Source organism: Pundamilia nyererei, unplaced genomic scaffold (assembly GCF_000239375.1).
Source record: "Pundamilia nyererei isolate P.nyererei 1_Seehausen unplaced genomic scaffold, PunNye1.0 scaffold00110, whole genome shotgun sequence".
Taxonomy (NCBI): domain Eukaryota; kingdom Metazoa; phylum Chordata; class Actinopteri; order Cichliformes; family Cichlidae; genus Pundamilia; species Pundamilia nyererei.
This window is the reverse complement of record NW_005187511.1, coordinates 475,100-490,777: the sequence shown is the minus strand read 5'-3', so window position 1 is coordinate 490,777 and position 15,678 is coordinate 475,100. Positions and strand designations below refer to the sequence as shown.

Here is a 15,678-nt window from a genome sequence, read left to right as displayed (position 1 = left end):
TTTGTTTTTATAATAAACAAACTCCACAAACCCTCCAAAATAAAGTTGCAGCACCCTGGTTAAGAAGCTGTTTAGAAGCTAGCCTTGAGCATCATTAGCACCACATCAAAGTACAGGCATAGAAAGGCTGTTTTTTATTACAGTTTTTGTTTTGTTGAGGAATTTTAATGTACAGTCTGAGATCATTGGTTACACATTTTTCAGTTAAACTAAATATTTCATTAAGTACTAGTCACTATTGTTTTTGTTTTGTGATAGTACCACCGGTGCACATAACTTTTTCCAAGTCGGTCTACAGCAGGATAAAAATCATGTGACCAGAAGTTTTCCAGGTAGAAGTAACGAGATTACTGTTCACATGTAAACGGTTGCATGGGCTGCTTTTCAGTCAGCAGCAGGGAGGGACGACAGGAAAAGAGAATGAGGTTAAAAAAAGGCAGCAGAAAGGGAGAGCTCAGGACTCCCCTTCAGGCATCCGAGCAAGTCTGGACTGTTCTGCTCCTGCTTGAGTTCAGCCCACGCTGAGCAGCGCTGCCTCGGGATTCAGAAATAGCGTTCACATCTGACGGTCCTCCACCGGGATGCAGCAACAGGATCTGGGCGTTTGAGCTCCACTGGATTGCTTTTTACCTTTTTGAAGTTGTGATTTTGGACGCCGGGATTGTGATTCTCGTCTGTGTGGTCAAAATACTGCACGGAAATCCAGGGCTGGTGGATATGCCACAGGTGGAAAGGTGGGGAGCGGCAGGCTGCAGTCGGGTGCAAGGAGAAGAGATCCCCAGGTAAGATAAGTGGAAACTGTGTTCTGTGGGAGCCCTTGTGCTTGGGTGCAGTTCGTGCACAGTTTGCATGCATTTCTATACTGAAGACTACTAATGACAGTCTATATAAGAATGCTATGCATGTGTGCACTGCATTCACTTACTCTGCACACCTTGCAGTCTGGTAAGTGCAACTGTGCAAATGGGGAATTACCCAAACTGTAGCCAGTACACCGCCCCTTTAAGCCCATCGCTTTGCCATCAGAAAAAAAAATGCTTCACTTGGCACAAGAACATCCAGAACATTCATCACCTAATTTTCACCCTTCTCATAATTACAAGTGTTTTTAAATGCTTGGCTTTTCTGTATTCTGTATGATAACGAGAATCAGGCACAGGAGTCTTAATAAATCGTAAGCGCCACTGCCTTTTGAATGAAAGAACATAATTTTGCTCTGAACCCACATTAGTGTAACTAGACGTTCATAACATCTTGACCTCAGCTGAACTTTTATAGCGAGAGGCCATTATTACACCATGATGCTGCGAAAGAATCTCCCTCCTACGTTTCCTCCTCAGCCTTTTGTATCTTGATTGGTTTCAACTGTCTGTACTACTTCTGAGGACATCATTTTCTTTGCTGTGGTTTGGCTCAGACAACAGCAAAGAAAAAAAAATGCCTGAAAATATTTATAAGGAGTGATTAGAGTCTTCCTCACAGCCTCACATGCACCCTGCCACTTTCTCGCTCTCTCTCCTTTTAATTTGCTGCATTGCTGCAACCATGCTTGGTTAACTTTTTTGGCGTGCCACTGTGGTAGTGGATGTCTCTGGACTCATCCCAAGTGTGTCATCCCAAGTAAGGCCTGCTGCTGCTGGTTACCGCGTGTGCTTAATGTGTGCATTGTCCAGCATTTTCTATTCAGGTTTTAGGAAAAGAAAGTTGCTTTAACAATTTTATGAACAATGGCCCATTTTTACTCGTGCTTAGGTTTCTCTTTCTCTGTGTTTATGTTGGATTAAACCAACTATAAGCCCTGTGAATTTGACTTGTCTCAGTCCATTAATGCTTTTGAATGAGACGGATAACTTCTCATTGAATGTTGTCATTTCTCAGATGCAGTCAGTCTGGCTTTTGATAATAGTAATACAAAGCTAGTGTGATGCTTAAATAGGAGGATAAGACTGGAGCTTATTTTGAAACTTGTTACAGCAAGGGGTCATGGATAAGATTCAAATGTTGCTGTTACAAGGTTTTTGTTTTGTTTGGTTAAAGGAACCATTATTGTTGGAAGTGGGAGATGATATATTTGACTTCAGGGGTCAAAAAAGTCTGCATTAGCCCTCCCTCTTTGTTTTAATTCCCTAATGGCCTCGGAGCAGCGCTTGTCTCTAGTTGCCAAGATCAACCTTTGGGTACAAAGTACACAAGATCCTGAGCGTTTTAGCTCGAGACTTTGAGTAATTTACTGTGACATTTCCACCCCGTTTGATCCTTCCATCCCCTTGTCCACTTGTGTTGCTCTCTGTCCCCTAGACTGATGTTATGCTGGCTCTTACACAATCCTGCTCTCTGTCACAGCACAGTGGCCTGTGTCCCGCTGCCCCCCTGGGAGAATGGCATCTCTACTAAAAGTGTAGCTTTTAGAAAGCATAGTCTAGCTCCTGTACGAACTTCCAACAGAAGCTTTAGGATGAGTATTAAACAATTTCCACAGGTTTAAATGTCTTTTACTTCCTCTGTCTGTGCTGTTATGCACACATTACTTTTTCTTTTTAAAAATGACTTCAAGTCAAGTCAGGTTGCTTTATTGTCGTTCTAACCATGTACAGTACACAGTGAAACGAGACAATGTTCCTCCAAGACCATGGTGCCACATATAATATATAACAGACAATCAACACAGGACTATATAAAGTGCAATGTGCAAAAATTGCAAAAAAACAAAGACAGTGTAACACCAGATAGAACAAGACAGTGCAAAAGACTGAGCATTGTGGAAAAAGTAACTTGGTGTATGAAGGTGTGTGTGTCAGTCCTGTCACCGAGTGTTCAGGAGTCTGACGGCTTGGGGGACTTGTGTTTAGGAAGAAGAAGAAGCAGTCAGCTTCTGAGCTTTTGACCCTTTAACCCTCTTGATTGGTTTATTTGCCAAGTGGCTAGTCATGGGTGTGGTCATGCCCATAAGCCAGTTCATAATTTACACATTCCAGGTGTGGAAGCCAGACTAGACACGTTGTTAATATAGACTTGATGAACATCTATCAAAAAAACATTCAGAAATAGGTCACCCCACAATTGGCTTGTAAATTGGCAGTAATTACTTGGAAGTATTTCTACCAGGACTTTATGTGAACAGATTTGTGCCTGAAAATAGAAAAGGGTTTGTGAGTGTATCGTGGGAATAGCAAGAAGAAGAAAAATCCATTGTTTGTAGTCCATTTAACATTTAGTGCAACTTTTAGTCATAAGATGGCGTGTTTGGTGACATCTTAAATCGCATTACAAAGTGGTAAGTTAGCCACTGTACTTCAGAAAAGGCTGGGAATATAGACTATAGTCTCAAAACTTGGCTTACAAAACCAGCAATAAACAGAACTTCTATAGATTTCCTACAGTGAAAAAAATAACATAAAAGGTAGGAGTTAACGGTACATAATTTAAATTTGTAGGTGTAAGAGCCTCAAAATAGATGCTTTGATTTTTGAAAAGGGAAAGGGGGGTTACATTTGGAACATATTAAGCTTCCTGTGTGTGATGTGGGATGTGTTTCGGACAAAAATAAACATTTATCAGTGATTATGAGCTTCTGGCCTCAAGCAGTGTTTGAACATTAGAAAACTCAGTGTGGTGTGTCTTAATGGTTTTTATCTAACTTTGGATTCTTGAATTTTTTTTTTGTCTCTTTTCATTTTTAAAATAATTTCACTGAACAGTATTTAGCAGATCTGTGCAGTGTTATTGTAGAAATGCACGAGTCCTGATGTATTTACAGTAGATAATTACAGCAGAATCTACCAGTGAGCTTTAGAGGTGGTGTTAGTAGGTATTAAGAAGGGATTTGTGGTTTCAGAGTTGCTGCAGTTAAACATGTGTGCACATCAGGAACCGTGAAATGCAAACTTTCCTCCAGAAGTCCCCAGAAAAGTGCACATTTGAATCAAAACGAGGTTATAGATGTTAAAGAATAACCTTAAAGTTGATGCACTCTTTGTTGGACTTTACATAAACTGTAACTAGATTATTTGAAGTCTGAGCAAGCCTCTGCTGTGAAGCTGGGTGTGGCAATCCGATGATAATAAAAGCTTTCTTTCAATGTGGAATTTTACCAGCTAGCTCAATATAACATCTTACCTCAGGTGCGGCTACAAGATCTTAAACTGCATTTAGTAAGAATACATGTATGTTATTTAACCAATCATATGACTGGTTTACATTCTGTCATAAATCAAAATGGCAGTTTGTGACCATCAGACCACAGAGTGTAAATTAAAGGTGGACACCGTGGTGTCACCCATTGTTTGTCGACTCAATGGTCAAGTCACTTTTAATTATGCAGTGCATTTAAAACAGCAGTTTACCCCAAGTACTTTCTAAGTAAGGCAGACATAGACAAATTAATATTCCAGATCTTGAAAAACTTGCATACCAAAACATAAATAAATAAACTTACCTAAACAAACAACATGATAAAAACTGAAAAGCAAAGCAAAAATTGAAGCTTCAACTTTAATGAAGCTTTGGCTGCCTCTAATGTTAATTGTGTTCACAGCCAGTCACCATATTTGGATGAACCACCAATCAATCAAAGCAGCCACACCGATAAATTTAAGCCACTTTCTAAGGGGATAATTATGCGTAGACCTTTTAAACATGGGTTTCAATGCTGTTTTTTGGGGCTTTTTAAAATAGCACTCTCTGTTGATTATGTGTCTTTTGGAGCTAGTCAAGAAGCTGTAGCCTTTATTATTTTTCGGTTTAGGAGGTTACTGCTTGCTTCTGACAGATCAAGGCTAAGACTAATTTAAATTCCAATTATTAGAAAATAGTTGTATCCTAATGAATTTAAAAGGTAACACATTCTATTTATGGTAAGGGTTAAAATAAGAAGTAACTTTGATACTCAAAGTACTGCAAAAGTTCTCTGTTTATTGTGAGTCTTATCAAGTCTGGCAGCATGTGTCTTTCATGTGAGTTAGCTCTGACCAAAGCTCGTTGATAGTCAGTCTGGTTTTGGTCAGTGTTGCAACAAAATGCCAAGCTATAAAAGTCTCCAAATGTCAGACGATGTTACTGTTCTTTACATTCAGGCTCAGAAAATCACTCCAGTCTGATGCTGTCCTGCCACCAACATATGTAATTGGTTTGATCCACTTAAATGTTTTTTTTTTCATGTTTCCTTCATTATATTGTGTGTTTACTTTAGCTACCATATCCCTACAGAGTAGATCTGATGTTTCTGTCTTTGGCTCAACATCTGTCAGCTATTTTCAGTAACTTTAATGCTGTGCCTGACTGCGTCAAAGATGAATCAAAGGTTTTCATGAAAACGCCACACCCACATCCAGAATGAATTTCTTCACCTAAAAAAAGCTGTCACCAAAATCATATTGGAAATTTCTTATGACCAAAACATGATAACAGTGAGATACACTGTAGAGAATAGTAATGCTGCAAGACGGTCTACAAGTGAATCAAGGATCTGTTGGATTTTTTTTCCAGAATGGTGCATATTGTCTGTAAGGATCTGCCATCTGCATTCCAGACATACAGTGGCCAAAGAGAAATATGGAGAAAAGATACGTTAAAGCTTTTTTATGGCCAAACTCCAACATGAGTTACACTAGTGAAGTTTAAGAGTGGATCTGATGCTCGCTGTAAAAAATAGTCTTTTCTGACCACCTTTGAACAAAGATGGAAGGTGTGTGATGCATGATCACATGTACAGAAGCATGTATGCTCTGAATATGCATGTTATGTGAAGGGTGTGTGTGGAGGGAAGAGAATGAGAAGGACAGCTGTTAAAAAAAAAATTCAAACTCTTGTGTAAATTAGAAACATGAACGGGAAGTTTTGTTTGACACAGAATGAATGCAGACTTTCTTGCTGTGAGCTTGAAAGTTCTGGGTTCAAACGCTCCAGTTAGTTTGTGGTCTTTCTGCATGAAGTGTGCATGTTTTCGCTGTGTCTGCATGGGTATCCTCTGGTAACCCACGCTTCATCTTACAGTTCAAAGGCATGCATGATTCTAAATTGAATGTGGCTTTGAATGTGCCGTGGGTCGGTGATCTGTCCAGGGTATACCCTGCCTCCTACCCCATGACAGCTGGGAGAGGCTCCATCATCAGCAAGGATAAGTGGAAGCAAATGGATGGGTGGTTGCATTTTATTCTTTTAGGATCAACATGCACAGAGGTTTGTAGAGTGTATGTAAAAGATGGATAGCCTCTGGTAGGGGTCGGTGATATAACCTCAAAATGATATCACAATATTTAAAAGGAATTTGCAACAATAACTGCTTAACGCTTTAACAATAACTAAAGGAGCCTGTGCAATATTGTCACATAATAAAATATGTTAAATATTAATAATTTCCACCTGACATGTTGTATCTTAGATTGAACCTTTTAAGCAGCTACCTTAATGCCTTTTTATGTCGAAGCAACATCAGGCTTGACTTAAACATTGCTTTTCCTACTTTAATAAATAAAGTGCAACAAACTAAAACATATAAGAATATAAATTTACTGAATTGTTATTGTATGAGTAAAATTACAAATTGTCCAGGGTGGCTCAGCTCACTGTTTGCTGCTGTCATTTGAAGTAACACTTGCTTCTCCTTTGCCTGCTCTCACTGTGAGTGCACCTACTCACCAAACACACAAACTGCATGCGGAGTGGAGCTAGCATGAGACAGGTAATAGTGAAACAATCCACCTAAGCTGTTTAGTCATGTCAACTCACTTCCCAACATATAAAGAAAAGCTGGGGGTGTGAAATACGGCACTCTGTGTCGTTGATCTTTAGCTGTTCTCTCCCTTTGTGGTCGTTAGCTGTTTTACTGGAAACTGCTGAATGCAAGAGGTGGACTCATAGAGATCAGCCTGTTGCTTTTTGGAGTCCATACCTAGTGAGAGACATGCAAGAATATGACAAGTAAAAAAAATTAAAAATATACCATGTAAATCTTGTTGTTTAAGGGTTGGTATTAGTTAACGGAGCTATATATAGTGTTTACTTTTTTTCTTCTTCAGATTTACAGGGTTTTTTGGGGTTTTTCTCTGAGGTCATCATTCACTATAATATTTAAAACAACACTCAGTCATATATACAAGGTTACTAATTTCTAAGTGCATGCACAATGCTTTCTTTCAGGGCTTCTTGTTCACGTAATGTGTTCGTGTAGTGGTCTCTTCAGTGATGATGAATAACATTAATAGTCCATGAGGTAATATGGGGTGGTAGGTATTTGGACACTTTCTCACCAGGTGTGAGAGCTTCTTGGTGCAGTGCAAAACCTGGACTGCAGGACAGACTGGTATAAGAAAAGAGACCTCACGTGTTTGTGTTACAGGAAAACATGTTCAAAGTAATGAGGCTGACAAGAAAAAAAGGCTGTCAGGTAGGTCAGAACAGGTATAGGCAGGAACAATGACTAGAATCCTAAGAAAATGCAGACAAATTACTGGATTGAACTACCCACAAATTATGCTATGGAACAAATGACTAATGAAATCCAGCTGAACAAGAAGAAAGCAGAAACCGGATTTTCAGTGTTGATGTTTACTATTAATAGATAGTGGTTAACAGAAATGAAGATGATATTAAAATATCTATATACAGTTTGTAATTTGTTCAGACTGTTTTTAGAGATGATATTAATGATAATATTACCTGTTCTTTGTGTGTCCCAGGTTGTGAAGATGTGGAGTTGGGTTTTCACTGTAACTGTCCTGCTGTGCTCTGTGAAACATGCTGAAGCTCAGGGTAAAATGCCTTTTGTTTGGATTAACTTCACTTTACCTTACTGTCACATCTTCCCTGACAGACATAATGTTTTATGTTGCTGTTTCTAATTCTTGTCCTTTATGTCCATCAGACAGGTGTGATAATGTACAAGCTGCAGATATCGTTTTCCTGGTTGATGGCTCTTCCAGTATTGGCCGACCTAATTTCCTGCAGGTTAAGGGCTTTATGGCTGGAATTGTAAAGCCATTTGCCAGCTCCGTGGGCGAGTCAGGGATTCGGTTCGGTGTTGCACAGTACAGTGACACCTCGAGGTGACTGAGAGTAATTAAAAACAAAACAACTAAAAAACACATGGCAGGTGCACAATTGTATATTAATGCACATTTTTCCATCATCAGAGTCGAGTTCACGTTGACTGCCTACCTGAATGGCACTGAGCTTGTCAACGCTGTCCAAAATATAAACTATAAAGGTGGAAACACACGCACTGGTGACGGCCTTAAGTTTGCCTCTGATAACTTCTTCAACCCCGCCTCTGTTCGGGATGTTCCAAAGGTCTAAGGAGTAGCTATACCATTATGATTGATAAATTATTATCTATTCAATGTAGCAGTTCTAGCTAATTTTATCTATGGACCCTCTTTAACTTTCAGATCATGATCCTAATCACAGATGGGAAGTCACAGGACAATGTGAACGAGCCAGCACAGAAGCTGCGCAGTCAGGGAGTTCATGTTTTTGCAGTTGGTGTGTGTTTTATCTGCAGTATTTCCTCAGTTATTCTGAATAATCTGGAATTATACCAGAGCTTCAGGTGAAGTGCTTTGTTTTCTTTGACAACTATTTTGTTTTTAACAGGCATAAAGAGCGCAGACAGGAATGAACTGGCTCAGATCTCGTCCCAACCCAGCAGTGATTTTACCTTCTTTGTTGGGGACTTCAAACTGCTGAACACGCTGCTTCCTCTTGTGAACTCTCAAGTTTGCACGAAAGCAGGAGGCGATTATGCTAGCGACGGTATATTTAACATTAGAATTCAAAGAAATTAAACTGTCACAATTATTGTAAAACTACATGTGATTTTAACCGTGTCTCCTCTCTTCTTAGAGGCGTTTGTTGGTCCATCCAACCTGCAGTTCACAGGCCAGACGTCTGACTCTCTCAGGTTCCGATGGAGTCCTGCAGGGGGCCCTGTGAGTGCCTATGTGATCCAGCACGTGCCACTCACTGGTCTGGGTCAACCAGTCATAGCAGAAATGCGTCAGGTGAGTTCAGGGGTGCGACCAAATAATCAGATTGAAGTGCTTCCTTTATTATTTCCTTTAGTATAGGATACACCTTTACACACCACCTGATGATTCACAAGAAATTATCAACATGATTGACAAGTGGAGCAGATTACATAAACGTTACATTCTAAGTTAATTTTTCATTTCTTGCCGTAAACTACTGATGTGTTTAGAATTTTGTAAAACACAGCTTAAACAATTATAAAGTGTATTACTTATATCATAGTATGTTTAAGATTCACTATAAATTGATTTGCATTAGTTACTGTACATCTACAGCTCTATTGTATCATTAGTTTTTTAATCAGGTTAGCTGACACTGAATTGGATGTGACTGATGGATTAAATTTTATGCTGGTCCCAAAAAGATTTATTAAACAAAGGAAGAAATGAGTTATACAGGATCTTTTCTTCAGCAGGAAAAAAATAATAAAAGAAGATTTATGTCATTTAATAGTATATAATATATTTCTTTTTCTTTAAAATGTGCATTTTGTGGTTCATCTTTGAACTTTGTTGTTTTTATATGGCTGTCACCTGCCAAACGAGTCTTCTAAGTCTGCTTCGCACGTTTCTTTCACCCCATGACTTCTTCCACTGATGTCGAGGTAACGTGACCTCAGGTGTTGAAGGATTTTAGAGAACGAGCAAAGGTGCATTTATGTGACCTACACTGAAACAGTTAATTGCAGTTTTACGAGCCAGACGAAATCCTGCTTTGCTCGAGAAGCATGTGTGTTCAGGCTGAGTATAAACATGTCTAATGGGTGGATCTTCTTCAAGGAAAAGGAAAAATTAAAGTGTGGCAGAGCAAAGCATTGCATTCACTTCTGTGTACCTTGGCATGATGGTGATGATTTATTTTTCAGTCATACACGTGTTTTAGGAGTCTCAGTTTACAAAGATCACCCCTGTCCCAACCTGCAGGATAGTGTCACTGCCAATCAGAGGACCTACACTGCACGAGGTTTAAGGTCAGGAACAGACTACCTGGTGACTGTCATCGCCCAGTACCCCAACAGTGTGGGAGACTCTGTTTCTGCCAAGCAACGGACCAGTGAGTACAAAGTGAATGACTCAACAGAGACACAAGAGACTGACAAAACACTTATGAATGTCAAAGTATCCTTGGGCAAGTTACCGAACCCCAGTTGTCTCTGATTCATCCATTAATCAAAGTGTGAGCATTTGAATGTTGGTTTAAGAGTGGCTAAGAATCAGAAAAAGCACTTTTATCAATGTGAGTGTCAATACATGAATTAGGTTTGTAATAAGAAAATGCTTTGAGTTCTCAGATTAAGTAGACAAGCGCTAGATAAGTATCGGTCCATTTGCAATATGAAATAGCCCATTTTCTCTTCACATAGGGTCATTGCCAGGTGTCTCCAGTCTGCGCTTGGTGCAAGCAGGTTTCTTTTCTCTCACTCTGGGCTGGAATCAACCTTCAACTCCTGTCCAGGGCTATAGAATCACCTACGGACCACAAGGTCGGGCACACACGTATTTGTTCTGTTTCCTGCCTGTTTTGGTAATCCGTTCTTATCCTATAATGTCAGAATAGCCCTGCCACGATGCTAACCTTGGCAGATTTATGAAAAAAAAGGAAAAGAAGTCAACACTAGTCAATAACTGTTACTTTTTATGGCATCCAGGGGCCATGCAAAGGGTGTGTAGCAGTATGGGTTCAGTGTGATCAACATTAGCTTCTGTAACATCTAACTTCCCTCAGGCACTGGCTGTCAGCTGGGATGTTTATAACCTTATAATTACCTAAAATATCAAATACATTTTATCATCGCTGATCATGAAGCTCGGCAGACTGAGAAAACTTTTGCTTATGTCATGGACTGTGAGTCATTTTGTCTTCACATTTATAGCACCCGGGTGTGTCAGGAGGTCTGGGTGGGTGCTTAGGCTGTGATTCAGGAGAGGAAAGTGGGCCCTGAGGGCTCATATAAGCTTTTTCTCTCACCACATGCTGTGCCAGTATCAGTTCTTCTGAAGAATGCCACGCTAAGCCACCCTGTCAATCTTACACTGCCACGTCAATGGGTGCATTGTAGTGAGCATGCGCAGCATGGAGTGATGTTCTTACCTATTCACAGTGCACCGTTTGACATTTATAATACAGTGAAACCAGGCAAAGATAGACACCTACATTCTGCACAGGCACACGGCCTTTCTCAGTATGCTCGAGACTAATCAAGCACAGGCAAGGCCCTAAAGGCAAAAACATTCTGTCTGAATGTTCGAACATAGCGCACAGTATAATTTGCGATTGCTCTTAGGGCATTTATTAGTTAATTGCTCTTCTCTGTGTAGGTCAGCCGGCAGCTCAGCTGTTGGAGCGGACACTGTCTGCAGGCTCCACATCTGTCACCTTGGAGTCACTTCAGCCCGACACAGAGTACGTCGTCAGCCTCTACCCCTTGTTCCCACGAAACTCTGCATCCCCGTCTGTCCTCAACGCCCGCACACGTGAGTTCGTCCTCTCGCCTGCTGTTAATCCTTTTGCCGCTGCTATATAATGTTCCTGTAATGTGAGCGACCATAGTCAGCAGGTAAAACACAATAAGTGGTACAGTTTGCCACAAATACACAGAAATGATAAATTATAGTGCCTGATCTAAGTGATACTGTCTCCTTGTGTTGACCTTCAGTATATTAACATTATCTTCACGTCTCTCTGTGTATGTTTTTGTGCTAGTGAGCCTTGAGGTTGTGCAGCAGTTATCAGTGGAGACGGAGTCAGAGGGCAGTGTTCGTGTGCGATGGCGAGGTGTCAGCGGTGCGAGGGCGTACCGTCTGGTCTGGGGACCGTTTACAGGTCGAAGGACACATCAGACATCATTTTTTTTAACAGCATTTATTTACTGCGTCACATATCTTTACATCTTTGTCTTTGTTTTTTGTTCACTTAGGTCGTGATGTAGAGACCGTGGAGGTCGGTGGTGACATCAACTTCTACACGTTGTCCGGTGTCCAGCCAGATACTGAGTACATTGTTACTATTATCCCACTGTACGAGGGAAACACAGAGGCCTCTCCAACAACGGCCAGATTCAAGATAGGTAGGCGTGCTTTCAGTTGTCTGCCACACCACCAAACTTCTCCTCTGTTCTCATCCCATCAGTGACTCACAGTACGTTGGGGCAACAATCTACTTTCCAGTTTTCCCGTTTCTCTAGAAACTAATTGTCATAAAGAATGCTGTTTGAATTTGCTCCTGCCTTCTATCCTGTCCTGCCAAGTGCAGCAGCAGGAAGAAGATGGGGAGAAAAATAAAGCAGCGATAGAAATCCTCCTTGCGGTTTATCTCTATTTTAAAATGTCTACATGTGTTACTGTTTAGGGCTGTTTTGTTTGGGGAACATTTTGTAGCACACCTACGCCCTCGTTACACACACACACACACACACACACACACACACACACACACACACACACACACACACACACACACACCATCTGCCTCTCGTGAGCAGTTCCCATATGCTGTCTCTTCATTTGGACCAGTGTTACTTGAGTCACTGTGGGGACACAACACTGAGCAGTGGAGTGATGGGAATGAAGAACTGGAAACTTTTTTGTGGCTCAGTTCTGCCATCAGAGGACTAAGATGTATACAACATGTTCTCTTAAAGCACTTTGTTGTGTGTGTAAGCTTCAAGTTACCTTTTCATTATCAAACTTTTCTTTGACCTCTGGACCTTTATCGGACACACATCGGTGTAGTTGCAGCTCAGTTACAAGAAAAGTCCTGTGCTCATTCACAGCATTGGAGAAACGTGTTTGTTTGTCTCGTGGCTGCCGACCTGTGTGATGATTTCTTGTCCACTACGTTGACAGCCTCAGGGCGGAGGTGTGGTATTAAATCTGTTTCTGATTTACTTAGCTGTCAATCATTACACTGCTTTCTTGACACTGTAGCTTTAATGCAATTTCACAAAAGATTCCTCAACCACGAAGATCTGTTTTGACACGAACGTGTACAATTTGCATATGCAGGCTAACATACTGCAACTGGCTGCTGTACAAATGATAGATTTTCAATGGTTTAAGAGTGGCATGCATGTCCATGTTCACTTTTGCTCTGTAGCCACTCAGATATCCAGTTATATCAAAAAGAATAATGTGCAACACCTTGATTATTATCTTTTGTCAGACATTTGGTTGTTGCTTTGCTGATGTGTTTGTCCTGTTGCATGGCCAAATTTAGCTGTTGGACAGATGGCCTCAAATTTGACTTTTATTTTTAGAATACTTTGATTTACAGAGGCATTATGGTTGAGTCAGTGACTGCAAGGTGCCCAGGTCTTTTGGTCAAAAGAGACTAAAATCACCCCTCCACCTCTGTGTTTGTGCTAATGTGCCGTGTTTGGTTGTCACCAAATGTGGTGCACTGAACTGCTCCAGAGTTCTTGTGGCTTGTTCAGATGCAACTTTGCAAACCTAAGCCACACTGCCATGTTCTTTTTAGAGAGAAGAGGCTTTCCCCTGGCAATGCTTGTAAATAACCCATACTTGTTCTATCTTTTTCTGATTATACTGTCATAAACTTTCATTTAACATGCTAGCTGGGGCCTGTAGAGACTGAGGTTTTGGTTTTTTTTGCAGTTTCTCTGAGCATTGCACAGTCTGACCTGTGGTTGAATTTGTTAGGATGTCCTGGGAAGATTGTGAGAATCTGTTAAAACAGACCTGAACGTCTTTTTTTATGAAGGTGCTCACAATTGCTTATGACCAGTTAATCAAGTACATTTGATTCGCAACAAATGCCTGGTACTTACCCTATTTACTCCTATACAAATTGTACTCGTATCAACTTTAAAGAAGGCAAGTTTCATGTTCGATGGAGTCTTATAATAATCTATCACGACACCATATGAAGTGTGTCTGGGAATAGATCTTTGCGTGTGGCTGTAGCTCTCGTGGTAGACTGGGTGTCCAGTAATCATGGGCATCTATTTAAGTGCAGAAGCGTCTTTCAGTCCTCCTGGCACAAGATACAAAAACAATAAGTTGCTCTTATTTAGTGTGTGTGTGTGTGTGTGTGTGCGTGTTTGCACGCATGTGTGTGTGAATTAGTGACTGTGGAGTAAAAAAGCTCCAGGAGTCCATGCATGTAGTAATTCTGCAAGAACAGAATTTGTAGTATGGCAAATGTACCTTGAAAGTGGGTTTGTCACCCACTATTTATACTGAATGGAAAGTCTGCAGCCATTCTAAACAGAAGATGCAATTACAGAACATAATAAGCCATCCCATGTACATATAAACATTTCAAAACATATTGCATAATGTATTATTTTTTCCCCTCAGAGCGTCAAGAGCAGCAGGTCCTCAGAGCAGCTATCACCAGTCCCTCCTCTATCCGCCTCACCTGGAGACTCATTCAGTCCTCTCAAGGGTATCGGCTGGAGTGGAGGGAGGGGGAAGGTTAGACATACATATACCATGAAAGCAAAATTGAAAAAAATGAATTCTTATGATTTTTTCCCAACTTTGCCAGCTTTAGTTTTGTATTCTATTATATCCCAACTTTAAATAGAAACAGAAAGCATATACTGCACTGATATTATATATAGAGTGAGAAAAAGTTGATCCCTGTTCACTGTTCTTTTGTGCTTCAGGAGGCCCTGTCCAGAGCCTGTCCTTTCCAAGAAGCACCACCAACTCTGTGCTCACAGGCCTGAAACCAAACACAAAATATATCTTCACCTTGTACACCCTGTTCGAAGGTCGTGAGGAAGCCACACCTGTCTCCACCACATTCAGAGGTCCGCCTTGAACCCTAAACTGATTTTGGATTTACTGTATGGGTCATAAACATGCTGATTGTGCCGGAATCACTTTGACCCTTGATTTTGCAGAGGAACAGCCAGTGGGAAGGGTTTCCAACCTGCGAGTGGTGGAGTATCTGGGCAGCACTGTCAGACTTGGCTGGACCGGTGTAGCCGGAGCCACACAGTACAGAGTTATCATCTTGAACACTGACTGTACGCTGAACTTAGTCATTTAAAAAGAAAAACAAATCAATATCTTCTGTTGCCAAATGAATAAAAACATGATTGGTGGTAAAATTTCTGTATGATTCATGTCATGTCAGCGCAAACAGAAGAAGTACGACTCATTCCTGGAAACCAGACGACCCTTGACCTCAGAGACCTGATAGTGGGGGTCTCGTATGGTGTCAGTGTCACGGCACTGGTGGGAGAAAACGAAGGAGACCCGGTGACTGTCAATATCAAACCAGGTGAGTTTGGGAAGCTACTGACATTCTGATTCTCCTGTGTCTTTCTTTTACCTGCCAATTTCAGCAACAACAAAAAACAAACAAACAAAAAGATCATCACATTCACTTGCCTTTGGATGACTCAATGGCAGATGTGTTTGTTTGTTTTTTATCTTTGAAAACCTTGGACCCTGAATGGACCTCTGTGAAGTTCAGGCTTTATCCACTGTTTTTTCCTTAAAAGCACCGTGATGCTATATTTTATTAATCATTTTATTAATGATTGCAGAGCAAGTTGTGGGAAGGGTGACTAATCTGAGAGTAATAAATGCAAATAGTCGGAGAATTCGAATTACCTGGACAGGTGTTACCGGAGCAACGGGGTACAGGGTTACTTGGAGACAAGGCAACAGTAAGTGTTAT

At 40.7% G+C, this 15,678-nt stretch overlaps 1 protein-coding gene across 1 annotated transcript in view; it reads left to right on the top strand.

The window, feature by feature from the left end:
* Nucleotides 1–482: 482 nt before the first annotated feature.
* The window catches only part of col7a1 (collagen, type VII, alpha 1), a 62,755-nt gene continuing 47,559 nt past the window's right edge, over nt 483–15,678 (top strand). The window contains exons 1-17 of the mRNA XM_005741505.1: nt 483–782; nt 7,677–7,749; nt 7,862–8,042; nt 8,130–8,286; nt 8,385–8,478; nt 8,590–8,748; nt 8,839–8,996; nt 9,948–10,077; nt 10,388–10,507; nt 11,343–11,498; nt 11,728–11,847; nt 11,942–12,091; nt 14,343–14,459; nt 14,654–14,800; nt 14,894–15,019; nt 15,130–15,276; nt 15,545–15,667. Of these exons, the coding sequence (XP_005741562.1) occupies nt 7,686–7,749; nt 7,862–8,042; nt 8,130–8,286; nt 8,385–8,478; nt 8,590–8,748; nt 8,839–8,996; nt 9,948–10,077; nt 10,388–10,507; nt 11,343–11,498; nt 11,728–11,847; nt 11,942–12,091; nt 14,343–14,459; nt 14,654–14,800; nt 14,894–15,019; nt 15,130–15,276; nt 15,545–15,667 (2,149 nt within the window). The 5' untranslated portion in view covers nt 483–782; nt 7,677–7,685. The remainder of the gene's footprint in view (nt 783–7,676; nt 7,750–7,861; nt 8,043–8,129; nt 8,287–8,384; nt 8,479–8,589; nt 8,749–8,838; nt 8,997–9,947; nt 10,078–10,387; nt 10,508–11,342; nt 11,499–11,727; nt 11,848–11,941; nt 12,092–14,342; nt 14,460–14,653; nt 14,801–14,893; nt 15,020–15,129; nt 15,277–15,544; nt 15,668–15,678) is intronic.